Here is a 24771-nt window from a genome sequence, read left to right on the forward strand (position 1 = left end):
ACAATTTAGAAACATAAAAAAATAATTTAAAATTTAAAACAAATAAAAAAATTAATTTTTTTTAAAAACATTTCCCGAAAAAAATAATCATATACTCTATTTAATTTTATCATAAAAAAATAGATATGATAAAATCCAGAATTAGCAACAACATAACATAAGAATTTTTTGAAATAAAATATTAAGTCAATAATCATGGATAAATCATATACATTGATTATCACTTGTTTTTAACCCACTGTGTTCTGCGATGGTGAGCTAAAGAGCATTCGATCTGTACATGCATCGAGAGAGAACCAGCCTTTGAAGATTTGGTTTGAAATCAAGATGACAAGAAGATTTGTTTCTTACATTATCATTTTGAATTTAAATTGAAAAAAGATGTAAAGATAATTATTTTTATATAAATACATCAATTTGAATGTATATAGTTTATTTGAAATCAAATCTAATACAGATAAATAAAAAAAGGGTGAAAATAACTTGAATTGTTGGGGGAAAATGCCCAGAAATATCTAAACTAAATTCATGTAATTTCCTTTGAAGAGGGAGTCGATTAACATGTGAATGCATAGACCGGGGTCTCACTCCCTTGATGACATGAGCACTGAATACAACGCCGCAGATCTTGATCTTCATCTTGACCTTGATGGATCCCAGTAAAGTCACCCTTGGCTGCTTAAAATTTACATCTCTGTTTATTCACCAGTAAAGTAAACCTAGATTTAGTATGGTTGGAGTTATTTATTAAAGTATTTTTTATATTAAAATGTATTAAAATAATATTTTTTTATTTTTTAAAAATTATTTTTAAGATCAGCACATACATCAAAACGATTCAAAACATAAAAAAATTTATTTTTAACAAAAAAATTTTTAATTTTTTAAAAACATTATTTCCACTGCATTTCCAAACAGCTTATATCAACTGGTAATTAATTCCTATGAATTGTATGCGGGCAAAGCTAGTAGCGGTTGCCCTGTTAAAAAGCTCAACGTGTTTGATTTCTGATTTGGTGTCCAAGAGAGGAAAACGTGAAAATAAAAAATACATTTCTGATTTTTTATTACTTTTCAAAAAATGTATCTGGCCTAAAAAATATATAGGATTGATGGTTTTGTTAGTATTTTCATGATTTTAATATGATGATGTTAAAAATAAAAAACTCTAAAAAATTTATTTTAGCATGTTTTTAAAAGAAAAACACTATATACTATAATACTAAACACGTAAAAAAATAACATGATTTCATGTGCCTTTTATTTTAAAAATATATAAATTTATTTAAAAATTATTCTATAAATATATTTATTTTATATCCATTTCTTTTCGACGAAACATAATTCTACCTATTATTTTTGTATTAACACTGCCTTAATTACTCTATGTCATAGAAATCAGGACAGCTTTTTTTTTACCATTATTTGTCTATGTCAGGTCAAGATTGTAATCAAACACTGCCTTAATTATCCTCTGTTAAAGGAATCAGGACAAAGAGTATATTAATCATCGATCATTAGTCATTAATCAGGATAAATGCTACTTGACAAGTGCTCTTGTTAGCAAAACTCATTGTATATTAAGAATTTCTTTTTTTTTTTTTTAATTTGACAATCAGGTAAGAGATGGATCCCAGCAGAAGAGAATCCATTGAACCTAGCCGGCAACATTGAGCTAGTCCATTGTCTCTGAACGAATAAGCACACGATAGACTCTCCTACCAAGACCCAGCACCCCTTTTCCAGGGTCACAAGGGCAGTCAAGGTTCATCATGTCCCTAAAGTGGGCGCCCCCCCCCCCCCCCCCCCCCCCCATAACAAGGGCAAGGGCAGTCAACGGTCATCATGGTCCCTAAAGTCCCCCCATAACGACCCTGCCAACCTAGCTAGCTTTGAATTCTAGGACCACGGGAGAAAGTGTGGGGTGGGATCGGGGATGTCTTACAAATGACAGGCTACTTCTTTTTTTTTTTAATTAATATAGATGTTTGGGTTAGTTTACAAGTATCTCGACTAATCCCATGAGTCCTGAAGTTAATAACCATTTAAACCTTTAATAGCCATAAAATTTATAAGATTCAAACTGGTAACCTTTAAAAAATAAATATAATGACAAACTACTTAATATTGTATGAGTTGAAGTGAACCCGCGATTTCTTAAGTGAACTCGCCACAGCTTGAATAGAGTTCTGCCCTCCAATTCTGCCCTAATAACTATTTTTTCCCCTTTCACACAATTGGACACAGCACTTGGAGCTATATTCAATTATTCAACAATGTCGGTAACCATTTATAGATATTATAAACATTTATCTCAATTTGGTTACATGATAAATAGGCCAGCTCAATCACCTTCTTTTTTTTTTCTTTCTTTTGGCTAGAAAGTCTATTCAATTATATTTATTATAGAATAATATAAATTATATATTAAAATCTTATGTAACAACTAAAACAATTACTTTAATTCTTGTTTGTACAAGACAATATGAACATATTCAAATTTCATATTAAAAAAACATTTCATAGCTTGAGTTTTTATATAATATAATTGTTAATTTGACAATAAAACTGCTTGCAGAAGAGATGACAACGAGTGCACTGTAAACTACTAATTTTGGCGACGGGTAATTAATCACCTCAATGATTAATCTGACGTAAGCTTGTGAAATGACTAAATCGAGGAGGATTATTGGCCCAGTTGAAAAGAAAGGAAAAAAATTCCAAACACAATAAAATAGCAATCATATTTTTTAAAAACAATAATAGGGTCCAATTCTCTTCCCTTGACCTCAGCCCTTGAGGTATTGTGACTGTGTCCAAGAACTCTTCCAAATCCTTCTCGCCTATACCTCCACAGGCTATTCTGTGGCCATTACTACGGTAAGTCTCCCACTTCCATTGCTCCAGCGGCAATGAAAATTCTCAAAGCCTTCCTCGAGCCCGTTTTAAGATTTTCCTTGTCTATCTCGTCTGGATGATGCCTAAAGTGTGAGCAGTTTAGGCATACCCCCCCCTTCTTCTCCTGAACCTCGATCTCTGACCATTGCAAAGATGTGAGCAGTTCTTGAATACCTCACCATACCCCCTTGTATACTTTTCTTTTGAGACAAAATATATGCTCCGGAGAGTATCGCTGGACCCTTAAGTCTGGGTGGAGATTTATATGAAGGGACATGGAAGACAAATTTTCAAGGACAAGAATTGCAAGAGTTCTAAATCACCATATTAATTAAAATTTTATTGTAGTTTTCAACTGCGATACTAATTAATTGTCACATAACATTTAATAAATATAGTGTTTTTCAACCATGATAAGTAAAAAAAAATGTTATTTTACTAAATCTTTTTAATATTACGTAAGTCGTTTATTTTTTTAAAATTTATATGATAATTGCCTAATTTTCCCTTGTATACCAGCCCCTTCTAAACGGTCTACTCAGTTCAAGAACCATTGAAAACTCTAAATTCTAACCACAACAAGCAGCCCTGGAGACAAAAGGGAGAGACTCAATCACCAAAACAAGTCTGCTTGTAAATTTCCACTGCAATATAAGCCAGACTTACTGGACATTTCTCGATTCCTTGCAGTCAAATTGGGAAGCCAATTGGTCCTCGAAAACATTTTAAATTCAATGGGAGGACTTGCTAGAGAATTCGGACAAGCATGTCTAAATTTTATATATATCCTCGCTAATAATTGCCATCTAGAAGTGGTAGAATTTCCCCCATTGGTTCCTAGCTAACGGCAAAAGTGCTCATAAGTTCTGGATCAGAACGGTGGACTTCTTTGAGCATGCTAACTGTGCCTTGGCTTTTTAAATTAAGCTGATGATCGGTTAGAACAGGGACAGGTTTCGATCGGTCGATTACGACTTTGTCAGTTGTTAGATACGATCTTATTATAATAATAGTATATTAGCAAGATATATAGGAATACAAAGTCAGCTGTTCTTATTAGCTAGCTAGAACCTGGAGTTTGAGCTGGGGAATATGATTAAAGATTCGTTCCTTGAAGAAATTCTTGTACAAAATCTCCAAAGATTAAGAAATATTATAGTAATGTTAATCCTATGAGCTCAATATAGTTACGCTGCTGCTGACACAAACTGGCCAGATATGCCTTCACGAGAAACAGTTTTATGACTAGGTAGTATTCTGGTCAAATCTCTATTATCAAGCAAAGCAAAGACAGTTGAATTTTTTGTTTGCCAGTTTCTTAAAATAAAATAAAAAATATATAAAAGAGGTAAAACATGCTATTAAAAAAGATTTTAAAAAATAAATTTATCTGTGATAAATCTTGAATGAATTTCTGTATTTTTAAAACAAGTATACAAAAACATGTTTTTTTTATCCTCGTTATCTCCAAAGCTTTTATATAGTGGAAGATAATAGGATTTTTTTGTTCGCTAGTGTCTTAAAATAAAAAATAAATATAAAAAAATAAATTTATATTAATGATAAATCTTGAATGAATTTATATATTTTCAAAACTAGTATACGTAGACATGTCCTTTCTATTCTTCCCATTATCTCCATCGCTTTAATACCATTATAGTAATAAATACTAAATGATTAATTATGAACATTTTTTTCATTCTTTATATTTCACAAGGGTCATGCTAAATCTGTAAAATAAACACATGAACATTAATTAGTGCGTGTTGGAGAGGTGCTGGTCAAATTCTTACACACTTAGTTTTCAATTTAATCCATCTAGTGAAGTCAACAGAGCTTGATCCAGTCAATTTTATTTTATATAATACCCTTCCTAAATAAATAAAAGAAGTTATATTCTAGTCTGCAATCTATAATTCTTGTGGCCATTTTTTGTGTTTAATAATTATTTTATATAAATCTTACCTTGACTCTTTTTAAATAAAAAGTTATATTTCAATCCATAGTCTATATTTTTTTTTTCATATTTTTTTGTGTGTTAATGATTTCTGCGTGCACAGTGATATGTTCTTCAACTTTAAATTCCTACCGCCAACCTTCCTCTCTGTGCATGTTATAATAGACTGCTCTTCTTTGATGGTAAAATGATGGGTTACAGACATCTCTGTCTACCGCATATCCTTTGTAAATTTTGCATTTTCTCCAAAAAACAGCAACAACGACAACTAAAGAAGTAACGCCGGTCAATTAAGAAAAAATTGATACTTGCAAAGAAATCACGAGTACTAATTCCGGGTCAGTCTTGCTTTACGACATGATTATTACACTTGATTTGGGGTCAATATGATATAAAACTTGGATCATGGGTAGGATGGTTTAATATAAGTTAAATCAGGTTATTTTTTTTTTTAAAAAAGTTAATGAGTGTTAACCATGTCGTGGATTAATCATGATTTTTAGTGGGGTCATATCGAGTCAATTCTCTTATATTTTTTTTTGAAATATAACCCAAAAAAAATCTCGAGTTGATCTACTAAGCCAGACCAAATTTAATAACATTGCTCTATTAAATGTTTGTTTGTTTTTGCATTTCAAAAGTGTTTTTGAAAAAAATATTATTTATTTATTTTTTTCTTTACTTCAAATTAATATTTTTTGATGTTTTCAAATCATTTTGATGTGCTGATGTCAAAAATATTATTTTTTAAAATAAAAAATATATTATTTTAATGTATTTCCAAGCAAAAAACACTTTAAAAAACAACCGCTATTACATTTACAAACACTACATAAATGTTAAGGGAAATGCTTATTTATCTATCGTAATCAATATTAAAATCTCAAATAAACCCTGGCAAGATGAACATAAAATCCTTCAAAATAGATAGAGCACATGTGGATTTTTATGATATATTTGGTATTATGGTGTATAGCATTTTTCACTTAAAATTATATTATAAATATTTTTTTTAGATTTTTTTTTAACATCAATATATTAAAATAATAATAAAAAAATAATTTAAATTTCTTCTAAACAAACATACTGGTCTGAAACAAGAATTCAATGGGCGGCAGAGTTGTGACTGGTAGCCAAGTCAATCACCAGTACTACGGTAACTGAGCCCGCAAATTAGGATTCATTCTTATTTTATTTTATCGCAGGAGAAATTTCCTTATCGACTTGTTTATTTATTTTGTTTTGCTTTTATTTCCTGCGCTGCGGTTTATTTTTTTTTTTTATTAACGTGATTATTCGAGTTAATTTATACATACATTGAATAATCTCACGAACCGAATTCACGCTGCGCGTTCTTTTGTTTGCACTCTTTTGTTCTTTCTCGGTCAAATATTTTAATCTCCTTGAAATAGTCAAAGTTTTGGGTCTTGGCATATATGTCATATATGCCCCTGCAAGACTTATAAAACAAGAAGCCAAGTATTTCTCTCTAAATACACAAGAAGAAAGAAATTCCGTGCAGAGAAAAGTAACCGAGCTCTGCCTAATTTTGTGCTGAATTTGCTAATTAAGCCTTGTAGCATCAATCTCTGGCCACTCTTCTCTGTTCTGTTTCTTGTTTAACAATTCTTGGTGAATCTTCGAAGGGAGGGTCCTGTTGTTTTAACCAGTAGAAGCTCTATATACCAGGATGGCTTCAAAAGGCAAAGCACAGTCTCTTGAGCAGACACCTACATGGGCTGTTGCTGTGGTCTGCTTCGTTTTGGTTGCCATTTCAATCGTCATCGAGCATCTAATTCATGTTGTAGAAAAGGTATTTTCTTGCCTTCATTAAATGGTTTAGCTAGGTAGATGACTTGCACCATGTTAGGTAATTTAAAACTTGATTAGTCTTGAAAGCAGGCAAGCATGTTTTGAATTTTTATTTTTTTTAGTTTATTTTCATGAAAAATAAGTGATAGCAGTTCTGACAATCGAACTAAACTCCTGCCAGCCCTCAAAATTGAAAGAGTTGAATATTTGAATGGCTGCGTACGTTGATTAGACCTGACGTTTTTTTTTTGCACTTCTTTACAGTGGTTGAAGAAAAAACACAAGCCAGCTTTAGTTGAAGCACTTGAAAAAGTTAAAGCAGGTAACCCCTTTTTTAGTTTGATAAGTTCTTGCCAGTTTTGAAGTGAAACCAAGTTAACTAATCCTTTCTGTTCTTACTTTAAAAAAAAAATTAAAAATTGCAGAGCTCATGCTTATGGGATTCATATCCTTGCTCCTAACAATATTACAAGGACCAATCTCTGATATTTGCATTCCGGGGAATATAGCAGCCACCTGGCATCCTTGCAGTAAGAACCAGGAGAAAAAAAAGGTATCAGAGTATGATGATTCTGATAACACTCGTCGAAGGCTCCTTCAGTTCTTGGGCTCCGGTGAAAGTCATAGACGTTTTTTAGCATCAAAATATGACAAATGTGCTGAAAAGGTAAGAATAAGATCAGTATAATCTTTGAATACCAATTTCAACTTAGGAAAAATGTGCTAGGATTGGTAAAAGTAGGTCCATAATATGTTCTGCTGAACTCGATGTTTTTGAGCAGCCGATTTTTAGCATTGATCTTTGCATATGTTTCAGGGAAAAGTTGCCCTTGTATCATCATATGGTATCCACCAGCTCCATATTTTCATCTTCGTACTAGCAGTTGTTCATGTGCTCTATTGCATAATTACCTATTTCATAGGCAGAACCAAGGTACTGCAATACTACCATTTGTATACTTTTTTTCTCAAATGCTTGTTTGTTTCCCCTTTTCTGATGGATCGATCTCTTCAATACTCCTTGAAATGCAGATGAGAAAGTGGAAGGCATGGGAGGATGAAACAAAAACCCTTGAGTACCAATACCATAATGGTAAGTGTTTAGTGTTTAGTCCATAGCTTAGCTTAATGATCAATTATCCATTCATAATTTGTTGCCTAAAATTTCACCAAAGATGCAAAATTACACATACAAGGATGGAAGTGACTTTCAGTAAACTAGTCAGTGGCAACTATTTCTATTTTAGTCATCTTATACTAAGTATTACTTAAATGTCTTCATGGCTTGCAGATCCAGAGAGGTTTAGGTTTGCAAGAGAGACATCATTTGGAAGGAGGCATCTGCAACTATGGAGCAAGTCATCGATTCTCCTTTGGATTGTAAGTACTGAATGCGTTTTTTTGTAGAGGAATTTGCCATTATGAAATGAAAAATGTGGGCTATGAAGATAAAACCACTGAAACATTCTGCATAATCTGTACTGAACTTAAGATACGGTATTAATGGTTTCGCTATAGAAATGATGTGATTAGCATGCCAATTCATTGCAACCTTATATTTTCAGGACTTGGAGTTTATTTTTTATATGAAACTCATTGTTCTTTTTTTTTTGTTGCCCCAATATCAGGTGTGTTTCTTCAGACAGTTTTTTGGATCTGTTACCAAGGTTGATTATATGACATTGAGACATGGATTTATCATGGTGCGTTGAGAATATACACTTGTACTCGAATCCTTTCACCCTGACAAGGAATTCTCGTTATTCGAGTTACAATGTCTTGTTATTTTCTACAGGCACATTTGGCCCCTGGAAGTGAAACAAGATTTAACTTCCAAAAGTACATCAGCAGATCACTTGATGAGGATTTTAAAGTTGTGGTGGGAATCAGGTGTGTTCTCGCAATCATTTGAGCCCTAAATTACCCTTGTTTATTTCAGAATAATAACCTTACTTTGTGTATGCAGTCCGATAATATGGTTCACTGCAGTGTTGTTCCTGTTGACTAATACACATGGTAAGCATAATATTGCGATATAATTCCCAGAAAATGCAAGATACTAAAAGTTATATGGTTGAAGGGCTAAGAATCTATTCCTTATTCGTGACAGGATGGAACTCTCAGTTTTGGCTACCATTTATCCCTTTAATTGTGAGTACAAATGTCTTACAAAACCCTTGGTTTTGCCTTCTAAATTGATTAATAAATTTCCTACTCTTGTGAGTTGTGTGAGCATGAGGAAGTCATCATAACATTTAATTGGGAATTTTGCAGATAATTTTACTGATAGGAGCTAAGCTACAAGTGATCATAACTCAAATGGGGCTAAGGATTCAAGAGAGAGGAGATGTGGTTAAGGGTGCTCTCGTGGTTATACCAGGCGATGACCTTTTCTGGTTTGGACGCCCACGATTCCTTCTCTTTCTCATTCACTTAGTTCTCTTTCAGGTACTCCAACACATCCATATACCTTCACTTTTATCTGAACATTTTAATACTATACCCGCCTATGCTTACTTGTTGTCTTTGTAACCTTCTTCATTGCAGAATGCATTTCAGATTGCTTTTTTCATATGGAGTGTGGTAAGCAATTCTACCGTGTTCTTTTTAACATGAATTAGGATTTTTTTTTTCACTTCCAAAGAATGATCTTATACCCTTTTCCCTTGAAGAAGAAGAATAGACCCTAACTAAGTTTCCCTTATCTTTCAGTATGAATTCACAATAAAGTCCTGCTACCATGCTCACACTGAGGGTATTGTCATCAGGATCACATTGGGGTGAGTTTCATTAGCATATTGAAAAACATGAAAATATTAACCTAGTTAAAGACTTCTGTATAATTAGGATTTTTAGCTCAAAATTTTTAAGCATTGCTGACAAAATGCACATTGGAACTTTTCAGGGTTGTCATACAGATAGTATGCAGTTATGTGACTCTGCCTCTTTATGCTTTAGTGACACAGGTTAGTATTGAGATTCAAATGCCTTAAAAGTTTTCATAGCAGCAAGACATTTTGTAATCTTGTGAATGACATTGTTTCCTGTGATCTCGCAGATGGGTTCTAGCATGAGACCAACCGTATTTAACGACCGAGTGGCAGCAGCACTCAAAAACTGGCACCATACAGCCAAAAAGCAAAGTAAACATGGCAAGAACTCTGAGTCTCAAACACCAATGTCAAGCAGACCACAAACTCCCGCTTATGGCATGTCGCCTGTTCATCTCTTGCACAACTTCCGTGGCAGCACTGCTCCTGATAGTTTCCAGAATTCTCCAAGGCATTCTTATTATGACAACAATGATCAATGGGATCCTGAAGCAAATTCTGTACACGATCATGAACTCAATGAGCCTGTACACCATGGAAGTCCTGATGTTAGGGACCAAGTCCAGGTCATAGAAACTCAAGATCCAAACCCGGTGCAATTGCCTCCAGGGCCAGGCCCCATCCATTCTGAGCAGCATGAAATTAACGTTGGCAGTGCTCGTGATTTCACATTTAGTAAGTGATAGCAGATGCATACAGGATTTGTTGTGCAGCAATTGTTGTTTACGTGTCATGTGTTCATTTCTTGTACATGAGAAAATAGAAACCTACTTGGGCCCAAAAGAAAAGAGTATAGGAACTTGAAAGCAGCACAGGCAGGGATGGTTTAAGGCATTAGTTTTGCTTCTTCTTCTTCTTTTTTAAACCTTTGTTTTTTCTCCCCGTATTACTATTTAGAACCCTTTCAAAAAACCAGACGTCTCATAGTGTAAGTGTATTCAGTATAAAGCTATAAGGTTTAGCATTTTCAATAACACTATGAATTATAATAGTATTTTTTTTTCTTTTGCATTTTGACCCATTTTTATTTTTCTTTAGTTATTAATTTTTTAAAATTTAGTCTATTATAATGTGTTTACAGGGATAGATGATTTATTTTTATTTTCCCTTTATATGTTTATCGTAATATAAAAAAAAATCACATGCAACAAGTCTATTTTTAAAAAATTTAGTTAAATAAAAAAATAATTTTAAAAAAATTAGGTTATTAAATTTTATGGAGTCAATGACCCGATTTGCAAGTTTAGCTAAGAAACTCTGATTGCCCTAGTTCACGAGTTTAGCAGGGTACTTTTTTTTCTAATTAAAATTGATTATATAATCATTTATATTTCCTTTTAACATATAGTTAAAAAAATGATTTTGAAAAAAAAATATTATTAAATTTTAAAAAGTTCATGATCTTATTGACGGGTTTAACGAGTTTTAACTTTTTTTATTATTAAAAAGAATTATTTTTTTCATTTAATCCTTTGATATTGAGCTAATTGAGAATTGAGTTTCATTTTTTTTTATTTTTTTTATGAGGTTGTCATAATCATAAAAAAAGTTGCAATATTGGTTTGATACTCGATTTTGCGACCGTCAATTTTTTTTTTATCGTATAGTTAAATAGACAATAGCTTAGAAAAAAAAAGTTATTAATCCCAATAGAGTCCATTACCTGGTTTGCGATTTTGATGTGTTGACTAGGGTTATCCGATTCACAAACCTGTTTTTTTTTTTTTTAAGTTTCTGGTCCTTTAATTTTTTTAATTGTTTTTTTTTTATTTAACTCTTCTTCAATATTGGATTGGTTAGGAAATAAAAATCATGGTTTATTTTTTTCTACTTTCTATAGGGTTATCACGATCTCAAATAAATGTCTTTTTTAGGGCGGGTGTCCGATTTTGCAAGCATTTAATATTATTATAAAAATTAAATAAAGAATAATTTACAAAAACAACAAAGTTATTAATCCTATTAAAATCCACAACTCAGGTCGTAGGGTGACTAAGGTCGATTTAATTTGGCATCGTTTCAATTTTATTATTTTTTTGTTATCTCTAAGTTTTTTCAAAAGCTATGTCTTGTTTTTACCAATCATTCAAATTGTTTTTAGACCTATTAAATTGAATGATTTCTTTTGAATTAACTCTCACGAGATAATTCAAAACTCGACTTAGACAAGGAGTCGGGTTGACATATTTTAAAATTGAACCGCTTGATTAGATTTAATGATATTGCTAAAAAAATCTTCATATTCTTAATATTTTTTAAGGTTTTTTTTAAAATAATTCCACCCGTAGCAAAACATGAACGAATATACTAGTATCGTGCCGTAGGATGTGCAGGCAGGGCTTGGGCTTTTGATAAAGATGCCTCTGTTAAAAATCATTTCCTTTGACGGTCTCATGAGCAGAACATGTCTCCAAAGCACTGATTTTTTTCTGTTGAATGCTGCTTTCATGTATTGCAATAACAAGAAATGCTTGAATCTTAGAAACCCATAAGCAAAATTTGGAGGCCCAGTGACAAAGAAGCCCTAAAAGGTTAGGGGTAGAGAGCACAAAACATTTGTTAGATAAATACTGAATTTTTTTTTTTAATTAACGTAGTATCCGAGCCAGCTTGTGCACACCTCGATTAATCTCACAGATCCTGAAGTTAACGATCATGTAAAACTTCAGTGACCATCATATTAGCAACTACAGGAGTCGAACCTGAGACCATAAGATGAATAAATCTTTTGATCCCAATTTTTTACTAGTGAACCACCGATTAGATGATTATTCTTGTTATTATTGAAAGTTGATGATTCGCTTTCTTCAATCATAATGAAGCTTGATTCGAACTTTATTTGTGCATAAAATGTGGGTTTTTTTTTTCTATTTTTATTGGAGATTCATTTTCAAAGAAGAAAAGATTAAAGATTGCTTTGACTCTGCCCACTACTTGTGGCTTTCCTTGAAGATTCCTTTATCCCTTGCATTTATCAGCATAGGGAAGTTGCCACCTGGCTAAATCCATTACTTTAGTTGTGCTTGAGTTAGAAAAATGATTTTATTTGTGGACATCTTGCAGTACCTTTTCCTTTTCAACAGTGGAATGAGAGACAAAAACCAAGGCCCAATGATGTTATTTTAATTAAAAAAATTAACTAGAACATTTGTAAAAAAGTTTTAATTATAAAATAATGTTATTTCTTATATAATAAAGTATAATTTAAATAAAAATATGGATGAAAAACCTTAAGATTATTATATGGAAGTCTTTGATCGAGAATTAATGATGAAATTAATAATAATAAAAAATTTGGATGCAAAGTTGAGACTTGGGCGATATTTTTTAAGGTTTGCTTAATAAAAAATTAACAGGAAAAAACATATAAACGCGTTAAAGATCATAATTCGAATTTTTTAAAGAATTTCAAAGATTCAGCTAGATAGATATTTAGGATGGTTTAGAATTTATATATATATATATATATATATATATATATATATATATAAAACCCAGCTGAAAAACACAAGTATTGTTCAACAGAGCATGTCGTGGCAGGCTGTGTGCTATATATACTCTCACTCTCAATACAAAAAAAATATTCGAGCACTTTCACCACCACGAGACAACTAATCCCCAACAACAATACTGAAAGAGAATCGAAAGTTAAAAACCTGAACTTGATTAATTTGTTGATTGCATAGCAACCCTTGATTTTGATCATTGCAAGAATCTACTTGGTTGATTTTTCTTTTTATTGTAAGAATACATCATGGAGGTTAGGCCAAATGAGACGGTCGATAACTCGACGCAGTATCGGCGACATGTACCAGCAACTCCTTCGAAGCAACCTGTTGTTCCTCCTAACACAGTTGAGACCACCTCCGTTTCTCAGAGGTCTCGCTTTCTTGAGTTTTCTGTTTGCTTCCTGAGGAATCTTGGGGAAAAAAAAGAAAAGAAAAACCCGTTTGTTAATTTTGATTTTCTTCTTCTGGGTCTCTTTGAATTAATAGAAAGATAGAAGCTTTGAACCTGTTAGTATCAGATATGTTATTTCTTGGGTTTTTGATTTTTTAGGCAGTGAAATGATCTTAATGGGTTCTGTTTGATTATTGTTTTTTTCAGGTTACAGAAGGAATTAATGTCTCTCATGGTATTTAAAAATCCTTTCTTTTCTATTTCTTGCCTGTAAAAAATGATCAACTTTTTATGTTTAATGTTCAATCTGGTCACCAGTCTTGATTTTATCCACTGAATTAGAACTGTTGCACTTTACGGTGGACTGTTGCATCGTGTTTCTGGCAATGGCTATATTGGAAAGAATCCCTTCGAGTGGGGTTAGAAGGTGTTTATAATACACACACAATTGCAGAAATTAAAATCGAGTTATGTTTTTTACCGTGTCAGTTGATGATGGCCTGGACTTATCTTACATTGTTTCTGCAGATGATTGGAGGAGATCTTGGAGTGTCAGCTTTTCCTGAAGGCGAGAGCATTTTTGCATGGATTGGTACAATTGCGGGTGGAGAGGGAACTGCCTATGAGGGATTATCGTACAAGCTCTCTCTACGTTTTCCTCTAGATTACCCTTTCAAACCTCCCCAGATCAAATTTGAGACGATGTGCTTCCATCCAAATGTTGATCAATTTGGGAACATATGCCTTGATATTCTCCAGGTATCAATCATTGTGCTTGTAGAGTTAAAGGGATGCGGGAGATGGCAGATGTTAAAATGATATTGAGATTAGGTGAAACCAATTTATTTGAGGATGTTTGAACCCGCTGATATTGCCAAAGTCCAGTCCTTCCCGTCGAAGCGAGCTCTCCTTATCCACACGACATTGAAATTAGTTGCCTTGTTTTTATATGTTTCTCTCATTTGACTAATGAGCTCCTCTCTGTTTGTCTTCATAGGATAAGTGGTCTTCAGCTTATGATTGCAGAACCATTCTTTTATCCATTCAAAGTCTCTTGGGAGGTCTGCTCGGACTTGCGTACATGTTTAAACTTTGTCCGTATTCCTGTTTTTGCCTAACTATTTAGTTCCTTTCACGCAGAACCCAACCCGGATAGTCCCTTGAACAGCTACGCTGCCGAACTCTGGAGTAACAAGGAAGGTCAGATATCCCATCTTCATGTCTAAGAACTGCTATGGATATATGTTAAGCTCGAGCTTCTGTTTATATGTTCTTCTATGTCAGCATGATGAACTGAAGAGCTCTCTATTGTCACAGATTACAAAAGGAAGGTCCACAAACAGTATTATGCTGGAGAAGCATTTGAGAGCTGAGCTGCGAGCTCCTCCTGTCCTTGATGCCATCAGAAAATGTTAGCACTTCACGCTGTTGCTCTTTAAAGGTTTAGGGGAGGAGTCAGGAGTCAGTTTGGATCCTTGTATGAACGAATATTAAAGAACTCAAACCCGCATCATTTGTCAGGATAGTTCTGTCCATTGCCTTCTCTGATTAAACGAGTGATATCTCTTTTTGTAATTATTATAAAATAAAGTCTACAAAGTTGTATGGAAAGTTTTTCAAGATATATAAGCAGATAAATTGTTTCCAGTTGTGATTCCATGATTGGCTTGGCATTTTATCGTTCTTGACTTGGATCAAACCATCGAAGGATGAGCTTAAATTAAATTTTTATAAATGGTCATCAAATCCCATCACCAAATTATTATATACAAGATTAAGTGAACAAGATCAAATAGAGGAAGTAAAAGCAAATCATTCCTTGTTCGAACCATCAGCAACAGCAGGTGCTTTGCAGATGGGGCACATATTCTTCATTGACAACCACTTCTTGATGCAGTCGACGTGATAAACATGTCCACAGTTCCTTATCATTCCAACTTTATCCATGCTCTTGTACTCTTCCTGTCAATTGCAATTGCCAGCAAGGTGCATAAATGTTAAGCAGCGGAAACAAATTAGTTCTCACACGGGCATCCTGCCCTGTATTCTGATTTATACTTCCAGAGGAGTACATTTACACCATTCAAGATCATGAATCGTGATACTGTTCTTGTCAAGCTTAATCTTAACGATACCTTTACCTATATCTTAAGGTTTACTCAGATGCAAATTAATCACCATTTATGCAACTATTACTTACAAGGCATATGGCACAGGATGTTTCTTCCTGGGCTTTGTCTGAAGAATGGCATCTTGTCTCCACCAAGCACTTTGAAAACACATCTTCAGGCAATCCTGTGTTGACAATCCCTATCCTTTCTCCTAGAGCAAGTAGTTCCTGTCCAGGCCACATAGCAGATTGTTTTAATTCGGGAGAAACAAGAGAACTGCCAGTCAAAAAAGTCATTTCCTGAAATTACTAACCTCATAACTCATGCTGTCAACATCCAGTCTCATGTCCCTGTATTGATCAAGGAAATTTCTGGAGCCATATAAATATGAGTGATCTAACATCATAAGAGCCTGCAAACGTAAAATAAATATGTGAGCAGGCGATGAACTGCATCAGAACCATCACATATAAACCCGAAAGGGAAAAACTACTTGTTTTGAGGAGAAACATGCACATTGCATAGAGGTGAAAGAAATATGATGTGCATGGCTAATTTAAAAAGCTCAGAAGCATCCTGCACTCTTATGACTTGCACTCTCGTGATTACGTGTAAATCACACCAACAAGCATGACATGTGCACGTGCACAACAAAAAAAAGGAAAGAAAAGTAAAGAAAACAGAATGAAATTCTAGCCCCAACCATAGCACAAGTCACAATTGATTACCACACACCTCAGATCCCATTCTATCACGCACATCCACCACATTTGAAAGAGACTGGAATCTCTCAATTGATATCCTTGACCTTCCTTCTCTATGATTGCTGTGCCAACCTCCAGACAAAAGTGGTCTTGAATATCTGGAACTATGGGTTTCTGATAGAAAATGCTGACCATTTTCGACAGCAGCAGCTTCTTGTCTGAGATGAGAGGAGTTTATATCAGCCCGACGTGTAGGTATAGCTCTTCGAGAATAACTGTTCTGACCCTCCCTTGAAGCCTGGGCATGAAAACCATGAAGATGTCGTGGTGGTGCAATGGGATTTCTGCTTAAGATGGAATCATGGTTGTACCGACGAATATCAGTAGGATTCCCTCCAGCATAATGCTGATTCATCTCATGGCTCAAGGAATTATTTTCTGCAATTGTAAATTATAAATTACAATTACCTAGGAATTTGGGAAAAACTAAGAGTAGATGTTAGAAAGCAATATATCTTAAACTGACCTGAAGTATGAAACCTCCCATGTGCAGGAGGTGGAACACCAATTTGGTTCTGCTCATAAGCAGTTCTGTCAGCATTTAAGTTAGCAACATCCACTGGCCCTGGATGGTTTCGGAGATGAGATGTTGAAGAAAAAGGATGGGACGTGTAACTTGATGAATGGGTTCTCCTTGGGTTGGGCTCCAAATCAAGTCTAGATCTGCTTCTCACATTCCTTGGAGGATCTTCACCCCCAATTGACAGGCTGCTACCCATATAGGGAGGTAAACCAGAGGATTCTGAAAAGTAATTTCTATAATCTGAAGTTGGTTTCTCATGGTGAAGTTCAAAAGAATTGGAGGAACTTCCTGCACTGTACATACTGCTGGTGCCACCTCTTTCCCACGAGGTAGGAACACCAGGGCTTTTTCTTTTGAATGGCCCTCTTCCAGCACTCATTGTATGATCAAGGAGACCACCCTCACCTTCATGGATACCATGCCTGTTGTGGTGATTAGAATGAACATGGGTAGCTTCGAGCTCTGGAGGAGGGTAAAAGCTTCCACCAGCTGGACAGTGTGGGAATACATCATGTCGGGGGGCAGAAAGGGGAGCGTGAACTTGCGGACCTTCTGACCTGAAATATGTAGAGGAATGCTCAAGAGCTCTGTTTTCCAGGTTCCGCCGAGAGGCACAGCTGGGTCCATCTATTGAAGGAGGATTGATAGGATGAGAAAAGGAACCATTTTCTTGAGAAACAGCCCTTCCTGCAACAACGTTGTTCAGAACTTCAATAACTTTCAAGGCAAGGCTAAGCCATGATGTAAGCAGTCGGCAGATAAAAGAGCAATAGCAGTTCCCTAAACACCTAAAAGGCATGCAGTAGGTTTGAACTCCCAGGTAAAACACAATGGACAGCTTCAGTTAATTTTACACTTGATATCAATGATAATTCAAATTCCACCAATATTCTTGATGGCAAAAAATAATGGCAAAAAATAAGGAGTGTTGTTTCAATTGGGCCATGAATTTTTTTTAAGAAAACCCTATAATCTTCATACTGCACCTGGAAGTGTTGCATATCTTTAAATGCAGCTATTTTCCTAGTTAAAGATTACTAAAGCGATGAGTTAATAAAAGTTTCCCCTTAGAATAATCATTGATAGATTCAAACCCTTGATCTGCATCCCACTGGCAATCTAAACAAAAGTTGGACATCATTGGTGCAAGGTATTGAAGAAATACCAACAGACAAAAGGCATCTTTATTGAATAACATAAAACGAAGTAAAATACCCAAATACTAACTTACAAAAGGCATTTTTATTGAATAACATAAAATGAAGTAAAATACCCATATGAACATAGGACTGTCCAGCAGCTGGGTGGCCATGGCTCCAATCCTGCTCCATCTCGAAGAATTGAGAAGGGTTGAACATTTGTCTATGTCCCATGACCCCTTACAGCAGAAGATAATTTAAGCTCTGGATTCAGAATAGAGGAAGAACCAACCTGCATAAAAGTCATCTACAATTATCAGAGCAATCCCGTATGTACAAGTATGTGTGCTGCAATTATACATCAGTTTCTACATGTCATCTAAGCAGGCATGATACTAAGCTTTGTCTCCAAAACTTTATTAACTAATGACGTTCAAACTTAGATATATTATACACCTACTATATGCCAGAAAGCCCAAGCCCTTAAAACCAGAATGCTTGAAAATATGGTTGAAGAAATGACTAAATGACATTTATAGTATTCATTTGAATTTCTTCAGCAAAGTTGTTCATTACTAAGATGGATAAACAGAAGTCAAAATATAATCACAATCAATAGAATTTTAGCAATTTCTAAAAGTTCTATCCATTTGATCCATGTACCAATTTCCTGCTAAATCAAGAAAAAGTTCGCTAATGAGTTCATCATGTCAAGTGATTAACTACAAAAATTAGATCCCCTCACAAAGGGAAGAAAGAAAAGAAAAGAAATGAAAAGAAAAAAAGAACCCTATCAATATATGCTTTCACTCAAGCAACTCCTAAAATGAAGTGCAAAACAGGGTCAAATTATAATAATTAAGCTTTAGGAACCAAAGAGACTACATTGAAATGACAAGAGACATGCAAAACAGGCTGTCTCAAATTTGGGAAACATACTAAGAAGACAGATTTTCTAGTTTTTCAATTATAATAACAGGTTATGTTTCTATGATTTTTACCATCAGGAATTGAGTTCTGATAAAAATAAATGAATAAATAAATAAATAATAAAACACAACTTTTTCACAAAGCAAACACTCCATGAAAGTTCCAAAAAAATGCCATGCAATACTGAGAAACATAAGTATTGTTCTAATGGAAACGAGCCAAGAGAGAAAAACAGAGTTGAGGAAGGTAATTTATGAAAATATCATCACATCTAGAACAAGAAAGAAAAAAAATGAACTTCTAAGAAAAAAATATGATGAACTAAAATCTAATGGTCTGAGAAAACAGAAATCATACTAACAAATTCAAGAGAAATGAACTTCTACTGATCCCCTACTGCCATAAAAAAAATAACAAAAAACTGGGAACAATAACTAGTTCATTCTGTCTTAATGCCTCTTAAATAAGCAGGCTTACAAAGTATACATTGTTCCTGGGACAAAAATCCTATGGAAAACACAGAAAATTCCAAGAAAAATATGACAGAACAATAATAATAGAAGAAGGGAAAATAAGGCCCTCATATCTTACATCATCAAGAAGGAAACGAAAATGTGTGAAAAAGAAAAATGGTTACATACATCCAGATCCTGTCTTTATATGCTAACATAACTACTACTCAAAGTCCAATTGTGACTCTCTCTCTGTAGATAAGGGATTCTACAGGCAATGTACCACGTCTTCATCCCTAGTAGCAGATTAGCAAATTTGTCGAAGTTAAAAAACAGATACGTAAAACTTCGCCCTTCAAAAGAAAAGCCTTTACTGCTTGCTAAAGAAATACTACTGAATTGCTTTGGATTGGAAAATTATGTGAAGGCTGCAACAACCTAGATGCACCAAAGTAATATCTTGACAGCATATTGATATGGACAAAGGGCATCACATCAGCCATATAAGGGAAGAGAACATCTAAAGGAGCACATAGAATAACATCCCCTCAGAAACACAACGTGTCCCAAAATGCCGCCGCAATCAAATAATGTTTCAGATAACTGAGACAAAATCATTTTTCCAAACATCTATGAGGGACTCCAGCCACTCATTTCACATTTTTTCTCTCACTTTAGCATTTCAATGGAGATTTCTCAAATCCAGGAAACAACCATCATTCTCCCAATCCTGACAAGTTATATCTTCTGTACTACCATCAGAATTCCATTATGCAATGAAATACTCCTCTTCATCAAGCAAGTCTCCGCAACCATGCCGCCAGACACTTCTTCAAATACAAAACTATCACCATAAGGAACAAGAACTTGATGATCTCTTTTTTTTGGTAAGAGCCTCAAAAGGCGAGCCACTCTAAATAAACATCACATTGTGAAAGGTAGTAACCTCAGTGGTGTGAGATTACTATCACTCAAATGCACAAGAAAATCCCAAGAGCCCTTTCATTTTTCAATGTAGTGACCTAAAATGCTCACTCCATCCACACTAGTGGTATTTGGGACAGAAACTAATTCTAAGCTCACAACATCCTTCAGATGAAACTGCACTATACAAGATTAATTGGAGCATTGAAAAATCTTCAGGCCTTGAATCGTAAGGCAATTTTGTAGTTATCCCCAATGTGAACGAGACTATAACCCTCAAATCAGAGTAATACATCTAAGAGGCCCCACAGTTCGATCTCCCAGGACAAGGATTCATTTCTAGCACGTTATTGCAGCTGCATGTATTCATGAAATTTATGTGAAATACAGGAATTCAAAAATGAAAATCCCCTTCAAGTGATCAATGAGACCATAAGTGCCTGCAAGGCAATACCACTTGCACTTTAGATCAATACTTATAACAATAAAAGATAAACTTCCTATATACCAAATTGCAGAAATCTTTTAGAATTTAGTTGGCTGTGACTAATGATTTTAATTAAAGAACCCATGGAAGTACATATAAGAAGAGCTGAGGCAAAGGGCTCCGGCTGTTTTCAAAGGCTCTACTTAGGAAACCTTAAACCTCATAGAAATGCTAAGAGATTTAGTGACTCTATAGACAGGGTGCATAAAGTTTATGCATGCTTCAAGACTGAAGATTGTTTGGCAAAACAGAAATGCTTTAAGGAATGTGGAGAGAGAGAGAGATCCTCTGGAGACCAGTTCCTTGCTCACCTGTACCTGATAATAAATCAAAAACAGATATATAAAGCATCAATTAACCTGCATTCGCTGGCCACCTATACCTATAGGAGGGTGGAGAAACCCAGAGCAGGGCAAAAACATTATCATTCTTTTGATGATTAAAAGTGGAGAAATGGGAAAAGCACCAAAGAGGTGCCGCCTACCCATAGGATGGTACAATTTTATTAGCTCCATTACATCTGCATTGAGCCCTTGGAATGGTAAAAGAGAAATAAACTGAAAAAGTATCTGCAAGAAGCTTCAATTAGTTTATGAATATATAAAATTATGTATGAAACCAGATAACTCAGATGTAACAAAGCACTTTCATGCACCAGATCCTAAATCCGACAGCAAAAGACTTAACTAAAATATTTAAAACTTAGAACACCATCCTTCTGCATGAAAACTTCCAAATAAGTTAATATACATGAATTCCTTTGAGAAGAGGAACTATTGCAGAACTCATGTCCTCATTCATCACTTAAGCCTTCCTCTCACTGAAGCAAATGATTACAGCAATATCAAACACTAAGGGAATAAAAGGAACAGGATTGACTGAAAAGAAGAAAGAGATGACTTCACTTAGTTAAGCATTAGGAAAAATAGCTTCTCCAACAGAAGCAGGCACAAAATATTTCCTCCAAAACCTCTTCGGAAAAACCTCTAGTACATGCTCCCTAGGATGCCTTGATATTTTTATTTGATAAGACTGCTGAATGCAAAGAATATTTTGTTCCCATCCTCCAAGTGGAAAAAAAAATACATCTAGGATAAAGTTAAAGTTCAATTCAGAGCAACAAAGCTGAGAAAAGCAGAACCCAATTGATAACATGATTGGTAAATATTTTTATAATTTTTCTTCTTGTAAATTAGTGCATAGGTAAACAGAGTGGCAACAAGGTCCAAAAATCCAGTTAAAATCCCAATATAATCTTCTCCATCACATTCGATGGTATAGTATGTGACAGTTATAATTCTAATGTTTACTCCGTTCATATGATTAGCAAATTTACCTGTGATGAAACTTCAAGATTTTAAATACCAAACAAATTTTCCTGATCTGGGAGCTTGATGCCTTCTCATTTCATAACACGTCCAAGAATTTCTTCCAATTTATATAGAATTTTTAGTTTTTCTTTCCTTCTCTTCCGAAGCTGTCTAGTTCTTCTACATCCATTTGATTTTGTCAATGGGTGAGCTTTAAGACCACTTCAACATTTAAATTTATGATATTAAAATTTGTACTTCATGCTTATTGATTTTCCATCTTTGTCAATACAATTATGGTGGTAAATCATCATTCTGGTTTTAGATGATTTCACTTACACTAAAAAAGGACACCATTCTCTAGGGAATAATGACTTTAATAGCAAAAAAGCTAGAGGCACAAAAAATGAGAAGGAAATGGCTCTGGAAGGGAGTTACAACTACAACAGAAAAATAGGGGCAAAAAGATTAATACAGAGCCACAGTTTCGCATGATGCAAGCATAGTCTTTATGGAGTAATATTACAGAGATGTAGACCCTCGCATAGAGATAAACAAATTTATCTTAGTATGGTGAACAGCAATCGTGAAATACAACTAATAAGAGAGGAAAACTTGCCAAACTTCTAATCTTTCAATTTAAGTTTGGATAAGTGGAATTATCTCCAAAGATCTTAGGCCGACCTACTGATGACAACCTGGATGTTATCAAGCATCTAACCTCGCCTCTCTAAAAAATGTTAGTAAATCCATCTTTGAAGTCACCAGAACCTGCAGATCTAAGCAAGAAAAGAAATGAAATTTGCTGCATTTGTCAGCTCAAGCCACTAGTTCCAAAAAACCCAGATTAGCAACAAAGCACCGATGAACAAGGAAAAGAATTGAGAAACAATTAGCAAGTCATCAAAATCATAGCCGAGGGCATGATCAAACAACATTTCATATCTTACCTGCAATGTATCTTCACAATCTTTCAAGAAAACAATACTGCTGCCCTCCTGAGAATATTCAACTATATGATCTTATTAATTTAATTTTGGCTAATTCAGGACCCCAATACTCTGTAATTCCATTATAATATCCTTAGATCCACAGCTAATGAAACCAAAACAAGCACTCCTGGTACAGTTGCTAACACTAAACCAGGTGATTATTGTTGCATTGTTAGATAAACGAACAAAAAAATAGAATGAGATCATAGTCACATTGTAACACACCAAATCCTTTAAAATCAAATCAGAGACACAAAACTTTCTATTTAAAAAAATCATATGCGAGGATAAGAGACAAAAGACAAGAAATGCAGTAATGGGCATTGACTAATGTTCCATCCAATGCCATTGCATCACATGAAAATTGAGAAAGAATAATAGTTTCCTACCGCCTTGGTATAGCAGCAACCACCACTGCCTTCTGGAAATAATTATAAGTGATCTTTCTCTTTCAAATAATACTAATATAAGTACATTCGATGATGCCTATTCTCATATAGAAACAGCACATGCTGCCATGCAAGCAACAAATTATTATCAATCAGTAAATTCAAAATCAGATTGCAACATCGATGCGCAAAAACCTACTAAGTTAATGTCTGATGCAAATCATTGGCATGAAATAAATAGCTTTCCAACTAAACCAACAAACATAATCTACCAACAATACAATTTTATATTTTCACAAGCTAAGAGGTCTTCGAGCTTCAAACTCGCAATTAAACCAACCAATTGACAATGATAGAAACACCACAACTTTTAAACTCGCGAACTGGGCTTGATTTACGAGGATCGGACCCCGCACTAGTTTCAATACGATTTGGTTCCGTGCCTAATTTAAGCAATCATGACCCTAAGATTAGCTCTAAAATCTAAATTTCAAGGTTATTATGTAAAAAAAAAAACACATAATCTACCAACACAGCATCTAATCAGCACAACAAACACTAAAAAATAATCAAATAAACGCACGCACGCTCACAAATCGTTAACGATGATACCCTAATTTAAATTCCAAAAAGGCAGGCAAAAATACAATTCCGAGGCAAAAAGAAAGAGAGCGGAGCAAAACATCCAGAGAGCGAGAAAAAAAACACGATCATAAAAAAAAATCTACTAAAAAAACGTAATCAACGCGATTATTTAAATTGGAAGAGGATCGTTTAATTTCAAAAGAAAATAAAAAAAATCAGAGGAAATTAGAGGTTAATCAACGGAGACTGGTCAAGAAGAAAAGGGAAAAACGGAGAGAATTGGCCGAAGAAAGTACCTGAGACGTTTGATTGTGAAGTTGACTACGGGGATCAGACGGTGGAGAGAGAGAGAGGAGAATTACAGATGTCCTTTTGTAGAGATGATTGAAGCCTTTGTTTGGTAAAGGGCGCCAGGAGAGAGGAGAGGAGAGAGAGAGAGAGGAGAGAGTTGTGTGTTAAATTGTAAGTTGGTGTGAATTATAGAATGAGGCAGTTATATATATAAATATATTAGTGTGGCATGTAATGTTAGGTATGCTAATTATGAATTAGAGACCGTCCTGGCAATAAACCTGTTTCTTGTGGGATTTCATTGGTCTCTTTTTTTTTCCCCCTTAGGTAAACTTTATTTTTTTTTGTCCTTGTAGATTTATTAAATTCCAATTAGTACTTTGTTAGTTTGTTCCCTTTTTTTTTTCCAGTAGCTGTAATATTTCTTTTTCATACCTAATTATAAGTACCGAGAACTTTATTGAATTTGATTATTT

The 24771-nt window shown here is 34.4% G+C and overlaps 3 protein-coding genes and 1 long non-coding RNA gene across 17 annotated transcripts; 2 read left to right on the top strand and 2 right to left on the bottom strand.

Moving 5' to 3' along the window:
- Positions 1-6330: 6330 nt before the first annotated feature.
- On the top strand, positions 6331-10509 carry LOC7458650 (MLO-like protein 6). Its single transcript, XM_024609375.2, has 15 exons — positions 6331-6668; positions 6932-6989; positions 7093-7334; positions 7485-7601; positions 7700-7760; positions 7959-8047; positions 8296-8370; positions 8463-8557; positions 8634-8683; positions 8778-8818; positions 8942-9115; positions 9215-9250; positions 9380-9447; positions 9573-9633; positions 9726-10509. Exons 1-15 carry the CDS (start codon positions 6546-6548, stop codon positions 10179-10181), a joined length of 1746 nt encoding a protein of 581 aa, XP_024465143.2. The 5' UTR covers positions 6331-6545; the 3' UTR covers positions 10182-10509.
- A 2627-nt stretch (positions 10510-13136) lies between these two features.
- LOC127905850 (uncharacterized) lies at positions 13137-14020 on the bottom strand. The gene is made up of 2 exons (XR_008060336.1): positions 13880-14020; positions 13137-13417 (listed from the first exon to the last, which is right to left on the bottom strand). It is a non-coding gene; the product is annotated as an uncharacterized LOC127905850 (long non-coding RNA).
- LOC7468408 (ubiquitin-conjugating enzyme E2 20) lies at positions 13228-15057 on the top strand. Of its 3 annotated transcripts, none has more exons than XM_002315260.4 (6): positions 13228-13377; positions 13606-13633; positions 13927-14157; positions 14396-14459; positions 14539-14598; positions 14716-15057. In XM_002315260.4, exons 1-6 carry the CDS (start codon positions 13253-13255, stop codon positions 14769-14771), a joined length of 564 nt encoding a protein of 187 aa, XP_002315296.1. In that variant the 5' UTR covers positions 13228-13252; the 3' UTR covers positions 14772-15057. The 3 variants fall into 3 exon arrangements, with proteins under 3 accessions (XP_002315296.1, XP_024465543.1, XP_052312381.1); XM_024609775.2 differs by lacking the exon at positions 13228-13377 and adding an exon at positions 13402-13514; XM_052456421.1 differs by lacking the exons at positions 13228-13377; positions 13606-13633 and adding an exon at positions 13650-13825.
- Positions 15058-15108: 51 nt separating this feature from the next.
- On the bottom strand, positions 15109-24484 carry LOC7458651 (probable E3 ubiquitin-protein ligase ZFP1). 12 transcript variants are annotated; one of them, XM_024609768.2, is made up of 10 exons: positions 24301-24484; positions 22989-23036; positions 21213-21297; positions 19507-21045; positions 18070-18227; positions 16740-17483; positions 16245-16651; positions 15823-15921; positions 15599-15736; positions 15109-15360 (listed from the first exon to the last, which is right to left on the bottom strand). In XM_024609768.2, the coding sequence occupies exons 5-10, from the start codon at positions 18167-18169 to the stop codon at positions 15211-15213; spliced, it is 1638 nt and encodes a 545-aa protein (XP_024465536.1). In that variant the 5' UTR covers positions 18170-18227; positions 19507-21045; positions 21213-21297; positions 22989-23036; positions 24301-24484; the 3' UTR covers positions 15109-15210. The 12 variants fall into 12 exon arrangements, with proteins under 12 accessions (XP_024465536.1, XP_024465533.1, XP_024465535.1 ...); XM_024609765.2 differs by having other exon boundaries at positions 21213-22809; XM_024609767.2 differs by having other exon boundaries at positions 21213-22809; positions 22989-23050.
- Positions 24485-24771: the final 287 nt, after the last annotated feature.

This window comes from Populus trichocarpa, chromosome 10, assembly GCF_000002775.5.
Source record: "Populus trichocarpa isolate Nisqually-1 chromosome 10, P.trichocarpa_v4.1, whole genome shotgun sequence".
NCBI classification, from domain to species: domain Eukaryota; kingdom Viridiplantae; phylum Streptophyta; class Magnoliopsida; order Malpighiales; family Salicaceae; genus Populus; species Populus trichocarpa.

What these genes read in the sequence shown, in the direction of transcription:
- LOC7458651 (XM_024609770.2), bottom strand. Translation starts at nt 18,169, where the DNA reads ATGGGACATAGACAAATGTTCAACCCTTCTCAATTCTTCGAGATGGAG. An exon ending in TGGGAGGTTTCATACTTCAG is followed by an intron (nt 16,652 to 16,739) that starts GTCAGTTTAAGA and finishes TTACAATTGCAG; the next exon opens with AAAATAATTCCTTGAGCCAT. An exon ending in TTGACAGCATGAGTTATGAG is followed by an intron (nt 15,737 to 15,822) that starts GTTAGTAATTTC and finishes TGGCCTGGACAG; the next exon opens with GAACTACTTGCTCTAGGAGA.
- LOC7468408 (XM_002315260.4), top strand. Translation starts at nt 13,253, where the DNA reads ATGGAGGTTAGGCCAAATGAGACGGTCGATAACTCGACGCAGTATCGG. An exon ending in AGGAATTAATGTCTCTCATG is followed by an intron (nt 13,634 to 13,926) that starts GTATTTAAAAAT and finishes TTGTTTCTGCAG; the next exon opens with ATGATTGGAGGAGATCTTGG. An exon ending in CATTCAAAGTCTCTTGGGAG is followed by an intron (nt 14,460 to 14,538) that starts GTCTGCTCGGAC and finishes CCTTTCACGCAG; the next exon opens with AACCCAACCCGGATAGTCCC.
- LOC7458650 (XM_024609375.2), top strand. Translation starts at nt 6,546, where the DNA reads ATGGCTTCAAAAGGCAAAGCACAGTCTCTTGAGCAGACACCTACATGG. An exon ending in CCTGTTGACTAATACACATG is followed by an intron (nt 8,684 to 8,777) that starts GTAAGCATAATA and finishes TATTCGTGACAG; the next exon opens with GATGGAACTCTCAGTTTTGG. An exon ending in TTTATGCTTTAGTGACACAG is followed by an intron (nt 9,634 to 9,725) that starts GTTAGTATTGAG and finishes GTGATCTCGCAG; the next exon opens with ATGGGTTCTAGCATGAGACC.